Consider the following 18,772-nt stretch of genomic DNA (forward strand, 5'->3'; position numbering starts at 1 on the left):
CATTCTAATTTTAGGCATGCATATATGTATGTACATACACATTTTTAAACAAAAACTATCAATTCACATTTTTTAAGAATTGCCACTTGGTGTTTTAATTTATTAAAATCATTGCTATAATATATAGTTATTATTTTAAAAATATGTTCTGTGATCAACTATTCATAAAGACCCTGGTTAGGAAAAGTGTCTCTCCTTAACAGAATCATAATTCAGGTACAAGGAAAGAAGATTTATGTATGTATCCATAAGAAAATATTTCCTAAATGGTTTTGCTATTGCTCCTGCCATTTGTTTTGTTACCTATTCTGGTTCCAGTAAATCCATCTTTTGCTAAACTATTGAAGTTTTATTGGGTTTTGTAAGTTATATCCATAAATGTAAAGATGGAGGAGACTCAACTTTTAAGGGAAAAGACAAGGACTTTAGATTCTTGAGGTTTTAATTCTCTTATTTCATAGAGGAGTGAAAGTTAGAAAGTGATTAGGTAAAAGGTGGCAACAGACATCAGAAATTTATAACCATAGTGAAGTCTTCTTAAAAGCAGTTGCTATTAAATTGTTTTCTGTTATACTACCAAGGTCAAAATGTTCTTTTAAAAGGTGTACTTAGTGAGTCTTATTGATTTTGACCACTGCTGTTCATTTATCAGTTTAACTGAGTTATGGCTCTTAATCACATCTTAGTGCCCAAAACTTCTAACCCAAAAAGAAAAAAAGAGAAAACTTTGTTACTGGCTTTCTGACAATGGCAGGGAGTGTGTTAAACCAGTGTAAAATTCAATTAAACTGTCTAGCCAGGTTTTTGAAGCTGAAATGCAGACCCTTTCTGTTAAGCTTCTTATTTTCCTGTGACCGACACCGGTGGATGCTGGGTTATGCCAAAACCAACAGGCTGTAAAGTACCTTGTTTCATGCTCCCAGCTGATCAATATTTTTATTTTCCAGGCTTGCCCAGAAATCTGGAGGCAGTATCACCTAACGGTGAGTAGAAACACCTTTTTTATTTTCCCCAAGACCTAGCCTATTTACCCTTCTCTGAACTGCTGACCATAAAATATAGACAAGCATCTTCTACTGGAAGATAATAAACATCTGAAGAGTTTTTGCACTGAGACAGCAATAATATACTTTTTCTCTCCTCCCCTGCCCACTACTCTATCCTTTAATCTCCCGTTCTTAAAAGATTTTGATTGTTTTTTTATTACTCGCACCATTTAATGATTACATCATGGTATCCCTCAAGTCTTCCCAAATGATATTCATTAAATCAAAGAGGGAAAAGTATGATAGGAGCCATAAAAAATAATAATAATCCAGTGTCTAATATGTTGTGTTTATATCAACAGTCCATAAGCATACAGTCCACGATATCTTCGATTATCAATTTTCTAGCTTTACAAAAATATGTACATATATTTTCAATAAAGCTAGATGAAGCTTAGTCTATGTTTCATATAGAACAATTCAACTGTCATTTCCTTGAGCCCTTCTTGACTTATTCAATGTATATCTTCTTAATACCATTCAGGTTATTCAGTTCTCTGCTTTCCTTTTATTGTGGTTTTAGGCTAAGTAGAAACAGAAAACATAGTTTGTTATGGAATAAATTGACTAATGCTCAATATTCTGAAGACAGTTTATTTCTAATATTCAGCTTAAATAATTTTGATAATTCACCATAGCCCAACTAGTCATTTCTTTTAATGTATTAAATACATTGTGCTGAGCAAGAGACAATAAAAATTACTCTTGTAATTATACAGTTAGAAAATGTACTTAAAAGCTATTTCTTAAACTTTAATGTATTAAGAAGTTTTCTTTATGGAAAACAGGTAGTAAAACTAGAAAGGGCAAAGTTTTTTACAAAACATATCTTCTTATTACTCTCCTTTTGGGGAAATAAAAGGTAAACCAATAGGTAGACTCATGCTACTAATATGTCTACCACAGGTCTGAGAAGCAAGGAATAATATCAGGTGGTTTGTTTCTACATTCTATTATCACTGTTTAATTTATTTAAAGATTCTTAATAGAAAGTTGTAATTCCTCAACCATCTCTCAATTCCAAATGGGTTTTCATAAAATCTTTAGTGTAAAACCAAAATATATATAAATATACATGCACATACCCAAATATGCTACAAATATATTTTAAAGATGTAACTTATATGGCTACATTATATCTGTGCTTATGTGTAAATTTTTTTTATCTTAACGTGCTGTGGTGAAATTCTTATAGCCTAAACTTGATTGGAGTCCAGTCGTATATTATACTTAAAAGATAACAGTCACTCTTTGTATAGCATTTTTTATCAGTGTGTAAGTACATTAAGTAATAAATAGCCTTATGGGTTTGACATTGCATTTCTTTTCCCTTTATCCTAACTTAGAGAATTCCAGTCTTGAAAGCTTGAAGTGTCGGCAGTACTGTTTTAAAGCCACTCCTTTCATTATTTGCACCAGTGTTCTTTTATATAACTCTCATAGAAGATTAAAAATTGGTATCTAGTATAACAGAAATATTTGAATGTTTGTTTAATATTGTAGCTTTTAAAAAACATAAATTGTAAAAAGAATAGGAAAAATTAATGAAACAAAATGAATTAACTTGGAGGGAATTACAATATCTTCTATCTGTAGGTATAACAAAATCATTTTGAAAAATCCATTTGTCTCAATCTAGAATCCTGATTTATTTTCAAAATAATATTGTAGCAACTATCACAGTTCATAATTATCAAGTTTAAATTAATAATTAGGAATAATTTACTATATAAGTATAAATGCAAAATTTGTATATTTATAAATATATGTACTTATACATTAATTCATCTAAAATAAAATATTTAAATAATTATGTATATAGGCAATATCCAAGTGTGTACAATTAGGCAATATTTACTTTTGAATAAAAGCAGAATGCATGGTGAGTTTAGTCATCCTCAGCTCTTTTGCTAGGCGATGGACTGCCATCTATTGACTCATAGTAGCCCTCACACGTGAAGTTGCATCAATCAGCGCAATGACCGAGTGATGAAGCATAGGTTAGAATTGCTACTGTGTCTTGATTTAAACCAGTCTTCTTAAAACTCTGGAAATTTTACATTTAATCATTGGTTAATTTCTTTTTCTAACCAAAAAGTGTCCATTTCTTACCCCAAATGAACTGTGCTTCTGGAGGGGAGAAATTGATTAGTGTATTCAGTTTGGAAATGTTTATTTACAATACATTTGGGAACTTCTCGGTTGCTTGTATCTGCCTTCCAATCAGGAAGACTAGAAGGACATTTACACAACCAAAGTATAGAAAATAAAATTTAAGGTCTACCCAGGAATCACTTTCTTTAAAAATAAAAAGATAAAAAAGCCTATATGTTAAAGAGAATATTGTTTCTCAAACACATAAGAATGGTGATGAAGTTGATTGGTACAGGTGGACTTGTGAAATGTTTCAAATTAAAAAATTTTTAAAACACATTCTAAAAGAGACATGTTCACTATTCTCAGCAATTTTGTGAGGGATCAAATAAAACCTCCTTAACAATTTATATATGAATAGAATAGCTTTTTAACCAACTTGACTAGACTTCACTACATTAATAAAAATTTAAACCATCATTCTAAAGGGTACATGCTAATGAAACTCTAAAACACTGCCTATATGTTTATATAGATATAGTACATATATGCTATTTGGCTATGTCATTTTTCTTGATATATCTTAATAGCTATAAAATTGTCATATAATTAAGGACTTTAGATTATTGCTTTAGAGACCTGGATGCGAAAAAGAAGAAAATAAGATTTTTGTTTAGCAATTAAATAGTTTTCCCAAATAGTTTATATATTTGTCTCCTTCAAAATGTTCAGGAACTTTTAAAAATCTTCAATAATATAGCACTGTTCTTGTATTGTAATTTCTGTTATATTTTCAAATTTTCGTAACGCCTGAGTTTGAATATTTTTTTTCATCTTTCATCTTTCAAATAACTTATTCTAGATTAAAAATTTCCCTCTTTAACTATTCAAGAAGGAAAGTCCCTTCCCCCACTCTCTGTCATTTCTAGTCTCATTTATGTTAAAAATCCTAGGTCAAAATGGCCACCAATGACGTTTTACAACCCAGAGAATTTTTAACTTGTTTTGGACATTCTGGTAATCTTGACTTTAATCTACTTTAAAAAGTAATGAGGAGTTTGCTGTTTGGGGGCTGTAAGTGTTAAGAACCAAAGAGGACAATGCATCTTTTATGTTTAATTTTGCCCCTGGATTTCTTTGTGTACACTATTAAAATGTGTTACAACCTGCTACTTTTTATTTTAACTTAAAAGTGTAAACAGAAGACAAATGTAACCTTTTAGGAAGAATTACTTTTTAGATATATATATTTTTTATTTTAAACCTTTGGAATGCTTAGAATTCATACTTCAAAAAGTAAAATACTTGCTGTCAGGAAAATGGGGAGTAAAGTTTCCTTGCTTTCCCTTCTAGCCTATGAAAGGCTTGTAACCAGGGGTTAATAGTAGTCTTACCTGAATTAATTGAATGCCAGAGTGTATCTTATGGACCAAAAAAAGGGAATAAGAAAATGAAATTTGATTGTGAGGCTATAGCTGTACAAAAGTCTTTATCCTGCAATTGTGATGGAAGATAGGGTGGGTAACAATTTTCTTGTTGCCTAATACTAAAATGAAGCTTTTTAATAAGTTAAAATGTGAAATAAAGTCATCCTCAAGCCAGAATATTTTCTTTTCATGTAAAAAAGAAAACCCTCTCATAATTGGATATATGTTAGGAATCCTAAGTCTCTTTCTTAGAGATTCTTGGCTACATAAGCAGAATTGCAAAACCCACCAGAACTCCATCACATGGTAAATATCAAGTGATGTGTGTGTGTGTGTGTGTGAGAAAATAGACTTGGTTACATATTGTATTTTAAAATGTTAAATAACTCCAAAATAGAGAGAAGTAGGTCTTATTCTATTTTGGAATTATTTAAATCAACTTTTTCTTTTTTTAAATATATATTTTATTGATTATGCTATTGCAGTTGTCACGATTTTTCCTCCCTTGCCCCCCTCTGCCCGGTGCTCCCCTTTCCTCCAGTAATCACCCCTCCTTAGTTCATGTCCATGGGTCATGCACATAAGTTCTTTGTCTTCTCCATTTTCTACACTATTCTTGACATCCCCCTGTCTATTTTGTACCTACCAGTTATGCTTCTTAATCCCTGCATGTTTTCCCCCATTCTCCCCCTTCCCCGTCCCAGCTGATAACCCTCCAAGTGATCTCCATATCTATGATTCTGTTCCTGTTCTGTTGTTTGCTTGGTTTGTTTTTTTTAGATTCAGTTGTTGATAGTTGTGAATTTGTTGTCTTTTTAATGTTCATAGTTTTGATCTTCTTTTTCTTAAATAAGCCCCTTTAACATTTCATGTAATAATGGCTTGATGATGATGAACTCCTTAGCTTTTCCTTGTCTGGGAAGCACTTTATCTGCTCTTTCATTCTAAATGATAGCTTTGCTGGATAGAGTAATGTAGGTTATAGGTCCTTGCTTTTCATCGCTTTGAATACTTCTTGCCAGCCCCTTCTTGCCTGCAAAGTTTCTTTTGAGAAATCGGCTTATAGTCTTATAGGAACCCCTTTGTAGGTAACTCTCTGCTTTTCTCTGCTTTTAAGGTTCTCTTTATTTTAAATATGTTGTGTCTTGGTGTGGTCCTTTTTAGGTCCAACTTGTTTGGGACCCTCTGTGCTTCCTGGATTTGTATGTCTATTTCCTTTGCCACGTTAGGGAAGTTTTCTTTCATTATTTTTTCAAATAAGTTTTAAATTTCTTGCTTTTCCTCTTCTCCTTCTGGTACCCCTATGATTCAGTTGGTGGTACATTTAATGTTGTCCCGGAGGTTCCTAAGCTTCTCCTTGTTTTTTTAAATTCTTTTTCTCTCCTGTTGTTCTGATTGAATGCTTTTCCTTCTTTGTGTTCCAAATCATTGATTTAATTCTCAGCTTCATTCTGTCCACTGTGGTTCCCTGTAGATTGTTCTTTATCTCACGTAGTGTAACCTTCATTTCTTCTCTTTTTGTTTTTGCAGTACTCAAAAATGAGGTCTTTGAGCATCCTGATCACCAGTGTTTTGAACTCTGCATCAGATAGGTTGATTACTACTGTTTTGTTTAGTTCTTTTTCTGGAATTTTGTTCGGTTCTTTCACTTTGGCCATATTTCTTTGTCTCTTCAATTTGGCAGCCTCCCTGTGTTTGTTTCTGTGTATTAGGTAGAGCTGTTTTGACTTTCTGTCTTAGAAAAAGCACCTGTCTGGATGAATGTGCCTTCTTTAAATCCTTGGTTGTAGGACTTCCAAACAGCTCGATTTTTCTGACACTTCTCGTTGTTATTTGTTTTGAAATAAAGTTGTAATTCTCTCTGTGGCTGTGCGAAGAGGTGAAGCACGTCTACCTATGCCTCCATCTTGACCAGAAGTAGTCAACCTTTTCTTTTTAAATTCTTTTTATTTATTTATTTTTAAGATTTCACTTATTTATTTTTAGAGATGGGAAGGAAGGGAGAAAGAGGGAAAGAAACATTAATGTATGAGAGATACATCCACCAGTTGCCTCTCTCACATTCCCAACCAGGGACCTGGCCTGCAACCCAGGCATGTGCCCTGACTGGGAATCAAACCTATGACCTTTGGTTCACAGGCCAGCATTCAATCCACTGAGCCACACCAGCCAGGGCTAAATCAACTTTTTCTTTGTACAGTTTTTTTGAAGCCTGGCATACAGATTATCCTAAAATAACACTTTTATAAATTCATTTGTTTTGGTAGTTCACTTCATTAGCAACTTCTTCAAGACCCAGGATTACTTTTTTTTTAATTGTAGTGTTTTTTTCTCTATATCGGGCATCACTATATCAATGTGTGGATTAGTTAGGTGTTGCTATTGAGATATTACATCTCTATCAAATTTTCAAAGATTTAGTTTTCATTAAAAATACCCATAGTACTAAAACATTATTGAGCTGAATGTAATTGTGCTCTGATAATTTAGCAGGCATGTATCTATTTTGTTGTACCTCAGGGTAATCTGAATAAAAAGAATTTTTTCTGAATAAGCATTGATAACTTATTTTCTGTGATAAGAGATAGAAAATACATTTGGACAGTGACTAAAATTTTTAAAGATTTTTTGAATGGAAATTGTGTATCAATACTTTCAGTTTATTTACTTGTTCTTAAAGAATTTAGTGTGAATATTTTGCTGGCAGGTTTTTTACTTCAATCTTACATGTTTTGAATTTAGTGTAAAAGGTAATTACTACATTTACAGAGTAGGTCAACTGATTTTTTTTTTTTAATCCTTATTTTCGCTGGCATGTTGGACCACATCTTGCCAGAACTTATCATTCGAAGCAATTGGAAAATGCAATTTCAAAGCAAATGAAACCTGGAATTATCAATCTCAATAAATGAGATTCATTTAAAAATAAATACAATTTGCCAAATCATCAAAAAGCAATTTTCTAAAGCTTCTGTAAAAGGAAGGGGAAGAAAGCAAATGTTGTGAATTATAAATGCATATGTTATTTTTCTTTTCACAGTGTTTCCTCAGACATTTAAACAATTTGTATACAAACTTATTTTTGAATGGGAGTAGAATAAAATTATTTTGATTTATATATAATTTATTTCTATTTATTGAAGTACATAAGAGAACTTCATATTTTCTTCTTTCAAACAAATATTGACATGTCATCCATTTCAGAGAAATTCCCAAGTTAATTGATTTTCAATATATTAATGAAGAAATTAATTTATTTTAAATGGGAAATCAATATGGCACATTCCGAGCAGGGTTTTTTTTCTTGTGTTAATATATTTAAATTATATCGCTGCTTTATGACAATTTTAATGTAGATTTAAATGTTTCAGATAATCAAGAAATGAAAAATATGCTTGCACAATTAGAAAATATTCATCATAAATGTTTGTCCTAGATGCAGCTGTGTTTTTGCCACCTTCTAAATATCATTAATGTTCTAATCACCCATCATTGTGATTTCTGTTCATTTTTTATGTAGTACATTTGCTCAATAATAACTGATTGAATCTGAGGCTCTACAGTAAACAGTAACTTTTCTTTATTTGGCAATAAGTAAATAAGTAAATAAATAAATAAAAATGTTCCTATTCTTTTTTGTCAGCCCTTTAGAGGCTTGGGGCAAACACTATTATATTTAGGACTTATATTACTGTATGGGCTTCAAGTTTACATCTGTTTTAAAATTTTTAAGAAACTTTTGTGTGGACTTCATTTTCTTATCTATTAACAAGTGTTTCTCCTGAGGAGGATAAAAGAAAATTACTTTTGAACTCTTCACTATCCTTTTCTCTGTTTACCTTTACTTACAAAGCAATTATAGTCATTATAGGGGTAGTTTCTTCCTGGTAAATAAATTTTGTGGTTATTAAATTCCATTTCTAAGTATTTATAATTTAGTATGCATAACTTTTTAAAATCTTTTCTGTTAAAAAATATACTATTCATATAATCTCAGTGGAAACTACATTTTTTATTCAAGACTCTGCACTTAAAAAAGTGCTCCTATTATGACAAAATGAATATAAACAGGTAGTCTGAGAATTTTCCAGATTCATGCAGTTTAACACCGCACAGTATCTGAATATGTAATAAACTGTAGTTTAAAAATCTGAAATGGTGCCTGTCCTGGGTCATGTTAACTACACATATGAGCATAGAAGTATTATGTAGAATAATTTTAGCATATTTGAGTGAATTTTTTCATATGTAATTTGAACAGGTGATTCATGCTATTCCTTAAACGAATATCTTCCAAGAGATTGACCTTGTCATAATCTTCTCTGGACATTTCAGTGGAAATAATAAAAGTATAAAGTATACTGGACCAATGATATTTGTTTTAAAACATTTCTTTTAGTAGTCATGTATGTGAAAGACATGGTAGATTACAGTAATTCCTAACAGGTTTTAGGCATTTAGGAATCACATACTGACAGTCATAACCAACCATAACCTTTAAGGGTTTTGGTTAATCATTTGAATAATCTGCAGGAAAAGACTCCTGAAAGAACCCCTTGACTTGTTGGCATGAACAATCTCTGAACTAGTGTGTTATATTTCCTGTTTTGGTACAAACTGCAGTTACTACTGAATTAAGTTTATGGTTTTAAAACCTAAATCTCGTAAGTGAAGAAAAGTTAATGAATTGATAAAAGCCATCAGATTTTATACTTGATTCATTTGCCATTTGATTCCTACATACCCATAAGTCATGGAAATTATGTTTTTGTACATTTGTATTTTCTTCTAGCTATTTTGAGCTCAGCCATGGCCCTCCAAGACCAACAACTTGGTTTTTTTAGATACGTCAAAAAATATTATAAGGAGAAAATGCTCCAATTTTAGAGAGCATGTAACTGAAAAAAAAAATTTAATAGCTTTACAATTAAAATAGCCTTCACCTTAATTGGTGTATCAATACACTGGTAGGTCATTTTTAAAACAAGAATTATTTCATGGTTATAAAAAGAATTCACATGTGTGAATTAATTTGTAATAAAACTATCCCATTATTTTCATTACTTTTTTCAAAAATCATGTAAAACTGAATCTATTAGATATATTTTATAAAGTCATCTTAATATGCCCATGTCTATAAATATCCATTTTACATAAATATTTTTCCTTTATTGTATTTGTGGATTACCCCACATGCCTTTTCAATTAGGGGAACTCATTTTGGATTGTTCCTTAAGTTTGTTTATACAATAAAATCTCAATTTTATCTTTTTGGATCTCTCACATTTTCTTATTTTATAGTTATACTGCATTTTCTTCTCATTTTACCAAAGTCTTTAGAAAAATATTCCATAAAATTGGGTTGGAAGGGCGGGCTTATTTCTGAGGAAATCACTAGGGAATGTGTTTTGTTTTGTTTTGTTTAATCATAATATAGGGAAAAGAATGCCAGCTTTGGAATCAGACATTGGTTCAAATTCTGGCTCTTTCGTTGACTAGATGTGCAAATCTAGTTAAATATTTATCTTCTAAATCCTTGGCCTCTTCATCTATAAAATGGGGATACAGTAGGGCCTTCTAGGGTTGTCGTAAGTAGGCAATGGGATGACAAATGAAAAGTACTTAGCACAATAAGTAGCACAGAGCCGGTGTTCAACACCATGGGAGCCCCAATCCAGCACATCCAGAGACTTTTCACACCTGTAGAGATGGCCTTTCGACTAGCAGCCCAAACTCAAGTAACTGTGATATCTTTGAGAAGACTGTTGTTTGCCAAAGATGAGCAGATACATAATGACCTCTTTACTCTGTCTCCTAAAACTGTTTCCTTCTTATAGTTATTGAAATTAAAATACCCACAGCAGTCTCTTTTGTTAACAAAATTATTTACCTCAGTTTTATTTTCTAATTATTTATGCTTGCCTTCTGTTCTAGGAATGCAGATAAGTAACTTTTAATCAAATATAGCAAAGATTATTTTCTTAATTTGATTTGCTTAACAAATCATAAAGACATTTTAGGAGTATAGATCACAAAAAAATCTTTAGGTTATTTCCTTTCCTAATGAAAATGACTGTATAAAATATGTACCGTATAAAGATACAACCATATCATTTTGAAAAAATTTTAAGTTAATAAATATATAATTCTTAAATGGTAACTTCAGTTTCATTTGAACATAGTTCTCTATCACAAGCAGATGAAATTACATAAATCTTTGCTTCCTTTGTAAATAATGAGAATAATATGAAATTGAATAATTCTCACACAAAAACACCAATTATAACACTTTCTGCTAGGGATAGAGGGTTTATGTTAATCAGATGAGGAATGAAACAAATAGCTTATCAGGTTTTTACACTTCAGGTAAAACTGCATCATGCCTTCACATGACTGATGCCAGAAACCAGCCTGATTTCACAACAGAATGTTGAGGGATAAGACCTTCGTCATTGGAACTATTGTAACAATATAATCAATAAAATATATTTAAAAAAAAAATAAGAGCTTGGTCAGTTGTTTTGCAGATTCTCACCCATATTCTCCTCTAAGTCCAGCAAAAAAGGCAACACAAAATTAAGCACTTTCTCTGTGCATGGGATTTGTATTCTTTCAAAGAGCATTCCTATTTTGTTTGTTCTGTATTTTAAGACAAGCAGGAGCTAAGATGGAGCATATTGTAAAAGCAGAAAAGCATTACCTCCCCCCTTTAAAAAGATCCTTACAGCTGTGGAATTCCCTGCGTTTGTGACTGAGGGTTAAGAGCAGTTTTCAGTAGAATAATCAGGGTTGGGGTGTGGGCAGGGGGAGTTCTGTGTGTTGTAAGTCATGCAGAGTCATGGTAAAAGTGAAAATCTTGGGGTTTATTTGGATCTCCTTTTGTATTAGATAATAAATACAATAAAGCTACAGTTCTATTAGTTTACAATTTTTTCAATGATGATTTATGTACAGTTGTGTGCAATATATGTAAGCAGATTTGAATATGTTAAAGACTTCATATTGTTGGAAGATGTTTATTAATGTGGATTCTATGTTTTATAGTCCATCTCAGTAAACAGATAAAATATCCTTGGGTTCACACATGTATGTGTTCTTTTCTGTCCCTTCCTCCTACATCCTGTCTCCTTGCCCCCCTCATCCCTCCACCCTGCATCAAAGCTTGTGGTCCTTTTCCATCCATGTACTAAAAGGTTTTTTGTAAACCAGGCCATTTGTCCATCATTGTTTGGGGTCCGAACAGTGGTAAGATACCCTGTCACCGATCCCGCGTGCTATGAATGGCAGCTCCTCTCCGGACAATTGGCAGAGGTACCGAGAAATATTCCTGAGAGGATTATTTAACCTTTCAATTTAGAGGGCACAAAGCCTGGCTGATTAATGAACTTTCTGATGGGCGCTGATAAGCGGATATATTTCTTTTATTTCCCCTAAAAGTGATTCCTTCCCCTGTCCATATTACTATAATCTTAAACATAAAATGTGGCAAATAGATTAAAAAACAGCACTAAAGAGTTTATCTAGCTGGCAAACTGAAGGAGCTAAATTAAAATTGGTAATGACAGCGGTGGCTCAGCCTCATATATGGTTTCTAAATGCACTGTGTATTTTGAAGAGACTTATTCTCCAGTGTGCCTGGTAATGACTGCTTTTGGTGCACAGTCTGGGGCTGGCTTCTGTTATCCCCACCCTGCACCCCCCTCCCCCCCCAAAATGAGTTGTATTATCTGGATGGCTGCAGACACATACGCATCCCCCTTTCTCACTGCATGGGCAGACAAGGTCGATAGCATTACAAGGTATTTGTGGCAGTGCTTGTTTCAGTTTTCAGAGCTGCCAGTTTCCAGGCGGATTTGAATTACAAAAGAAGAAGCTGGCATGAAAATTGAAAGGTTTTATCGGCTGGTCTGAAGCCTCATAGCACATTGCTTATTTATGCAGTCCATTTGCACCAGGAAATATAAAAAGGAAATACATTTTTAAAATAAGGCCATAAAGACCCAGATATGTTTAAGATGGCAAATAAAATATAGATACCTATAATATCTTTCCAGGAAACGATTTTCACTTAATGTTGCACATTACTTCAGAAGAGCATTTATGTTGCTGTCATAAATTTGTGCATTTGTGTCACTATGTAGGTAGTCTCTGGGGATTAAGAAGGAAGCCTTTGCTAACTTACTTTAAAATTAAAATAGACTGAGGGATAGCTCTGCAGTTTGAGAGCTACATTGGAAATATTTAAATAGGGTGGTAAATTAAACTTAAACTAACATTTTTGCATTCCATGTAAAATTAGCTATGGCCCAGTGAATAAATGTACTACCTTTGGAGAAAATTGGGATGCTTTTTAAGCCATGAAGATTTGGAGCATTTAGGGAGTGAATTGCTGTGATCCTTACTGTCTTGCATACATTCATTGTTCTCTGCTTACGGAGGTTTTCTTTTTGTTGGTGGTGGATTTTTTTGGGGGGGGGAGGAATTTCATTTACAAAAATCACACAAATTAATACGTTTAATAACTTCTTTTTATAGAACTTGTGTTTCTTTTAGTCTTCAAATATATTGTCTCTTAAAGGTTGCGTAATGCTTAATGTTGTCAATATATAATCTTTTCACTATTGGGAGTTACACCAACAGTTTACTTCCATTCATACTACTTTAGTGTAGTTTTGACTTACTAAAAAAAAACATACTCACGCAGTCCCTTACACTCTTGTTTACATAAAATAAAGATACAAGTATACAGACATACTGTAAGGCCTTGAATAGTTCTTACCACTGGTCATTTGCAACCTTCAGCCCATTGGTTTGTAAAACTTATGAATATCCAAAAGAGGGGTAGGGAGGAAGTTACGTGTATATAGGAAGTACCAACCAAATCAGTGAAGCAGCACTCTTTATTCTGCTGCAATTCAAATGGACACTGTTTTAGAATTCATTTTCCAATAAAGTAAATTGCTATCATTGAAACCATGAGAGATGTAATTTTTTGCAGTTTTCATTTTCACCAGAGTCTGGTACCATTCTTATGTTTTCATGACCCGGGCTAATTGCTTCATGTAGTTTGGTTTTTTTTTTGTTTTTTTTTTAACAGAAAATATCAAAAGCATACACTTCGGCTGCATGCTAATGATGTGCTGTACATTTTTTCATGAATTTTCATAAGGATTTTTTTCTACGTAGCATGTGTGACTTAATGATGTAATCACCCGATAGACTAGAAAATGCTCCGAAGGAGACGTTCCGGTCTGTTGTGTACATAATACATGTCTCAGAAATCTGCCTAATTAAGGAATTACCCAATGGATTGGGAGTCTATTGAGTACATGACATCGTTTTTTAAACATAAAAAAAAATAGGTATATCATTATATATGGTGCTTTTAATGGCATTTTTAGGATATAGGGAAAATTAGTAGCAGTGTCCACTGAAATACAGTTGAATTCTTTTTTTCACTGAGGAAAAAAAAAAAAAAGCTTAAGAATTCATAAAGGAAACTTTGTTTTAAAATAATTTCAAAGCCTTACCTTAGAGAAAATTTCTTGCAATATTCCTCAAAGGGCAGTAATAGTGTGAATATTTGCCAGAATACTGTGCAAATGGATGGCTTTGTTCAAAATGTTGGTTGGAATAAGATATGAAGTTCAGATTCCCAGGTGTGAGGAGGACCTACCCCAGAACAACACTGAAAAGGGGGACAGGGCATCATTTATATCTTTGATCATATGGGATCATTGTTTTTGCCTTCTCACAGACTCAGCTTTGGTTCATTTCACTGCAAAACTGTCCAACTTTTAAATTTCTTTAGGCCTCAGATGTGATTTTCCTTGACTGAAAACCAGTTACATTTCTACTGGCATTTATTTCACAGACAACACCAAAGAAAAGGGAGGGTACCCATTCTTCTTCCCTGCCTACTCTTTATAAAAGTAAATAAAATGCATAGGAAACTATATCTAATCTCTAGGTTAAGCAGAAAAATATTTGTTTACACGGGGGGGGGGAGTATTTTTAATTTAAACCTTTGTTCTGTTCAAATGTCAGATTCATACCATTAGGTCCCATTCTTCAACTAATGGACTTAGACTATGATGGCAAGTTTTTGGTTCAGGGTAATATTTCCTTGAGAAATTCTATTTGATTACTTGGGTTAGATTTCTTTAAGTGCATGGATATTGATGGGAGGCTTGTGCTTTTAGTGAGTTTATTGAAAGAATAGGTTGATTGATAAGTTGAAAGAATAAGGTTGTCAAGCATGAAAAGTGTAGATTTAGAGGTGTAAGTACAAATGTGACTTGTTCAGAAAGAATGGAGCTAAGCTCGGTACTTTACTCAGTGTTATGTTTGGTCATGAATATATTTACATCAAGTCCTTGATATACTTACTTTTTAATATATGTTCATAGAACACATTGGATTAACAAATAAAAACGTATGGTCTAGTCTTTAAGCATATATGTATGATTATAAAAATAAGTCCATTTTGTGGTCACAAGAGTAGAAAATTCCCTTTAGTTAGTGAAATTGATTATGTATCTTTTATAGTAAAGAACTTTAACAAGATGCAAGACCTCATTGGATCAAAGTCAGTTTAGATAAGGGCAGCTCAAGGTCATAGAGGGAGATGCCCAGCAGGTTCATTTGCATAAAAAATTACTGTTAGAAACAGGACACTGAGGCAGCTCTGGCGGTTTGATCTCTTGGCCTTTGTCATGGAGATTCCTAGTAGTGAAGGGAGTAAGGCCAGTGTCCCAGATAATGATTAACTGTTTTAATGGCATTCATTCATTCATTCTGCACTAACTACTCATGCAGAAAAAAGGGTTATGTAAAATGACATTAGAAGAAAATCATTTGTAATCGTTGCATCGGGCTGCACTTTGAGGAGACATTAGGAGTAAATCCATGGCGTGGTAGGCTTATGCTTTATCTTCTGATATTTACTGAGTTTACTGGTGCATGAAAAGCTTTCAGCAAGAATAGCAGATGGGATGGACCTTTCATAGGTAATGCTATCTACCAAGTTATTACTTCTATATATTGATAGTAAAGTAATCTCCAAGATATCACCCTACAAGTATAGATTATTTAAATGTTTGTAACAAAAAGAAAAGAAAGAAAAAGAGCTGCTTTCATAAATAGTTCATTTGTTATCCATTAGGTCAAAATCTTTAAATATTTTAACTTAAAAAAAGTTCTAAAGAACTGCATTTGTTCCCTGCATTTAACTTTGTTTGCAGTACAGACATGTATGACAGAACCCTGAACTTAGAACTAATCAGCTGACACATTCTGCTTTAAATTGGACCTTTACTGTTAATTAAAAAATAAAGACATGCTCCAAAGCAGAAGTATTGAGTCACAATTTTATATTTGTAACACTTTAAATAGCTGTAAGATTTTTGTTAGATTATAGTATGAAAACTTGTCCACTGGAAATCGTTACTGAGTTTTCAGTACTGTATTCTAATATAGAAATGTTCTCTAATTAGCTAAGATCTAAGCTGATTTCATTCCTATTAAGTCCTAAGACATGATAGTTTATTAAAATGAGAGTATATAGATAGCGTTTGTCATGTCATTTACTAATTAATTATTGTGAAACAGTTTAGAATTTTATAGCACAATAAAAGTACAGTTGCTATTTTTATTAGTAATAATGGAAGTTTTTAACTAGTGACATTATTCAGATGAATGAACATCCAAATATCTGCACTTCATCCATGGGCATAAATGAACAGAGGGGCTAAATTTGAGGCTTTTTGAATGAGATTACTTTCCAAATAAGAGAAGTGTCAACATGAAACATGCTTTCAAAATCTTGATTAAAAAGGATCTCTTTATCCCTAGTATTGTAAGGCTGAATTCCTGTTCTCTGTATTACTAACTTCTTCCTGATTCTGCCAGAGTAGGTACCACACTTTCGATGTGAAGTAGGGGAGACACTTAGGAACTTGCGTTAATTTATTCAAGCATTTTAATACATAAAAGCATAATTTTATAGATTGTCTTCAGTGACTAAAATGTATTGGATGCTCACTATGGGCCATGCACTTTACATATGCATAACCTCATTATTCACTTATTAGCATTTACTGAACTATTATATGCCTGACCCTGAACTACTACATACCTGACCCTGTTCTAGGATCTGGGGTACAGCAGTGAACTAAAAAACAAACAAATCCCTATGATGGGGGTATAGACAAAACAGATACAGTATATAGTATATCAGCTGTGGTAAGTGCCATGGAGTTTAAGGGAAAAGGGCAGTGAAGCAGGACAGGAAGCACCATTGGGAGAGAGCTAGATACTTTAAATAGGGTTGTCAGGAAGGCCTTACTAAGAAGATGGCATTTGAGCCAAGAGATGAGGGAATTCTCCATGTTTATCTGGGGAAAGAGTGATATCGGCAGATGGAACAGCAGTAAGACTGCCTGTAATTTCCTCAGACTTTGGCAATAAAATAAATTTCTCCATGCCTTGTGCCTAGAATGCCATCCCATTGAGTTTCCCTAAAACTCATCTAAGTCACCACCAATGACTCTCATTCACATAAATCTATTTTAATTGCTTGCATACCATTTATTACTATGATAGGGGTGTGTGTGTGTGTGTGTGTGTGTTTTGTTGGTTTTATTTATCTGTCTTCCACCATGGAAATGTGAGCAATGGTTTTTGTTTCGCTCACATCTCAGTTACCTAATCTTAGAACACTAACTGGCATGTATTAGGCACTCAGTTTTGTTTTGTTTTTTAATTAATTAATGAAAGCATGGATGCATGTGCTCATGTCCTGTGCCCAGCACTGGTGGAGGCATCCTTGGGCTTACATACTGCTCTGCTTGTCTCATTCCCTTCTCCCATGCACAGTCTAGTTTCTTGAAAAAGTCACCTATGTTCTCTTCTTCAGTATCTTTCTACTTGTAATGAACTCGTTACAATCTGACTTGTGCCCCCACCCCTCAAATGAAACTGCTCACAAGTTTCCACTTACAAGCAACTTCCAAATTGCTAAGTCCAGTGGATTTCACTTGTCTTCATCTTACTTGACCCATCAGTAGCTTTTGACATCTTCTTCCTTGAAACATTATCTGTTCTACCTTCACATTTATGACACCATCTCTTTTGATTTTATTTCTTTCTCTTAAACAACATATGCTCACAGTTGCCATTTTGTGTCACAGTCAAGTAACATACTTACCTTGTTATTTCTGCTTAATAATTTCCTGTCTTCCTGGTGCTCTACTACCTGAACTAATTTATAAACTACAATAATAAATGGTACATGATTATGTTCATAGTTGTTAAAACTGTTTTAGCTACTCTTAATTTATGAACCACATTTTTTATTGGAGAATATAAGATGTTCGTTGGTTATGTTTTTTATTATATCCTGATTGATAATAGCTGAGGTTTACATTTCTGTGGTATATAGCATTTGTAGTCATTCCCAGTAGGAAAGACCTTTCAGGCTTTTGTCATCCTCCAGTATTCCATTTTAGGAAATAGGCGCTAAAAGTAAAGTTGTTTGAAGATTTTTATATCCTGTATTTTCCTATGTCAAGAAAATAAAACCTGCCACACTGAACAATAGTCGGCAGACCAGCACTCTTTGTTATAGGACCCCAATAAAGAACATGAGAAATAAATTTAGCCAAGTTTATTCTCATCCTTTCAATCTCAAAAAAGAAAGAGAGACTTCCGGCCAAGATGGAGGTATGGGTAGACAACGCTTCGCCACCCTCCACAACCACAAGAAGAAATACAACTACCTCAAAACTAAAAAATACAACCAGAACTACCAGAAAATTGGACTATGTGGAAGTCCAACAAACAAAGATATAAAGAAGAAATACTCATCCAGACGAGTAAGAGGGACAGAGCCAGGGCAGAGAGGACGCAGTGTGTATGCAGTTTGGTGGCGGTGGCACTGGCTGTGGCCAGCTGGCCAGTAGAAAGCCCAGTCACACATTATAAAAGTCAGGAGGGACACCTGGGGAGCAATCACAGCCCCAAACCAGACTGTGCAGCTCATGGTTCCATTGGTGGGGAAAATAAAGCCCCATTGCTTCCTACTCTGAAAATCAGTAGGGGTTGGGGCGGAAGAAACTGCCGATCTCTCAGTAGATTCCATTTGTTTAGAGGGCCCCCATGGTCCCAGAACACCCGAAAAACCACCCACTCTAGGAACCACAACCA

General features: G+C 33.5%; 1 protein-coding gene across 1 annotated transcript in view; it reads left to right on the forward strand.

Moving 5' to 3' along the window:
- The window catches only part of ZCCHC7 (zinc finger CCHC-type containing 7), a 221,335-nt gene that overhangs the window by 191,359 nt on the left and 11,204 nt on the right, over positions 1-18,772 (forward strand). Inside the window, exon 6 of the mRNA XM_090275923.1 lies at positions 948-983. Coding sequence (XP_090132049.1) covers positions 948-983 — 36 coding nt within the window. The remainder of the gene's footprint in view (positions 1-947; positions 984-18,772) is intronic.

This window comes from Furipterus horrens, unplaced genomic scaffold (genome assembly GCF_987537825.1).
Source record: "Furipterus horrens unplaced genomic scaffold, mFurHor1.1.pri manual_scaffold_4, whole genome shotgun sequence".
In the NCBI taxonomy this organism is placed as follows: Eukaryota; Metazoa; Chordata; class Mammalia; order Chiroptera; family Furipteridae; genus Furipterus; species Furipterus horrens.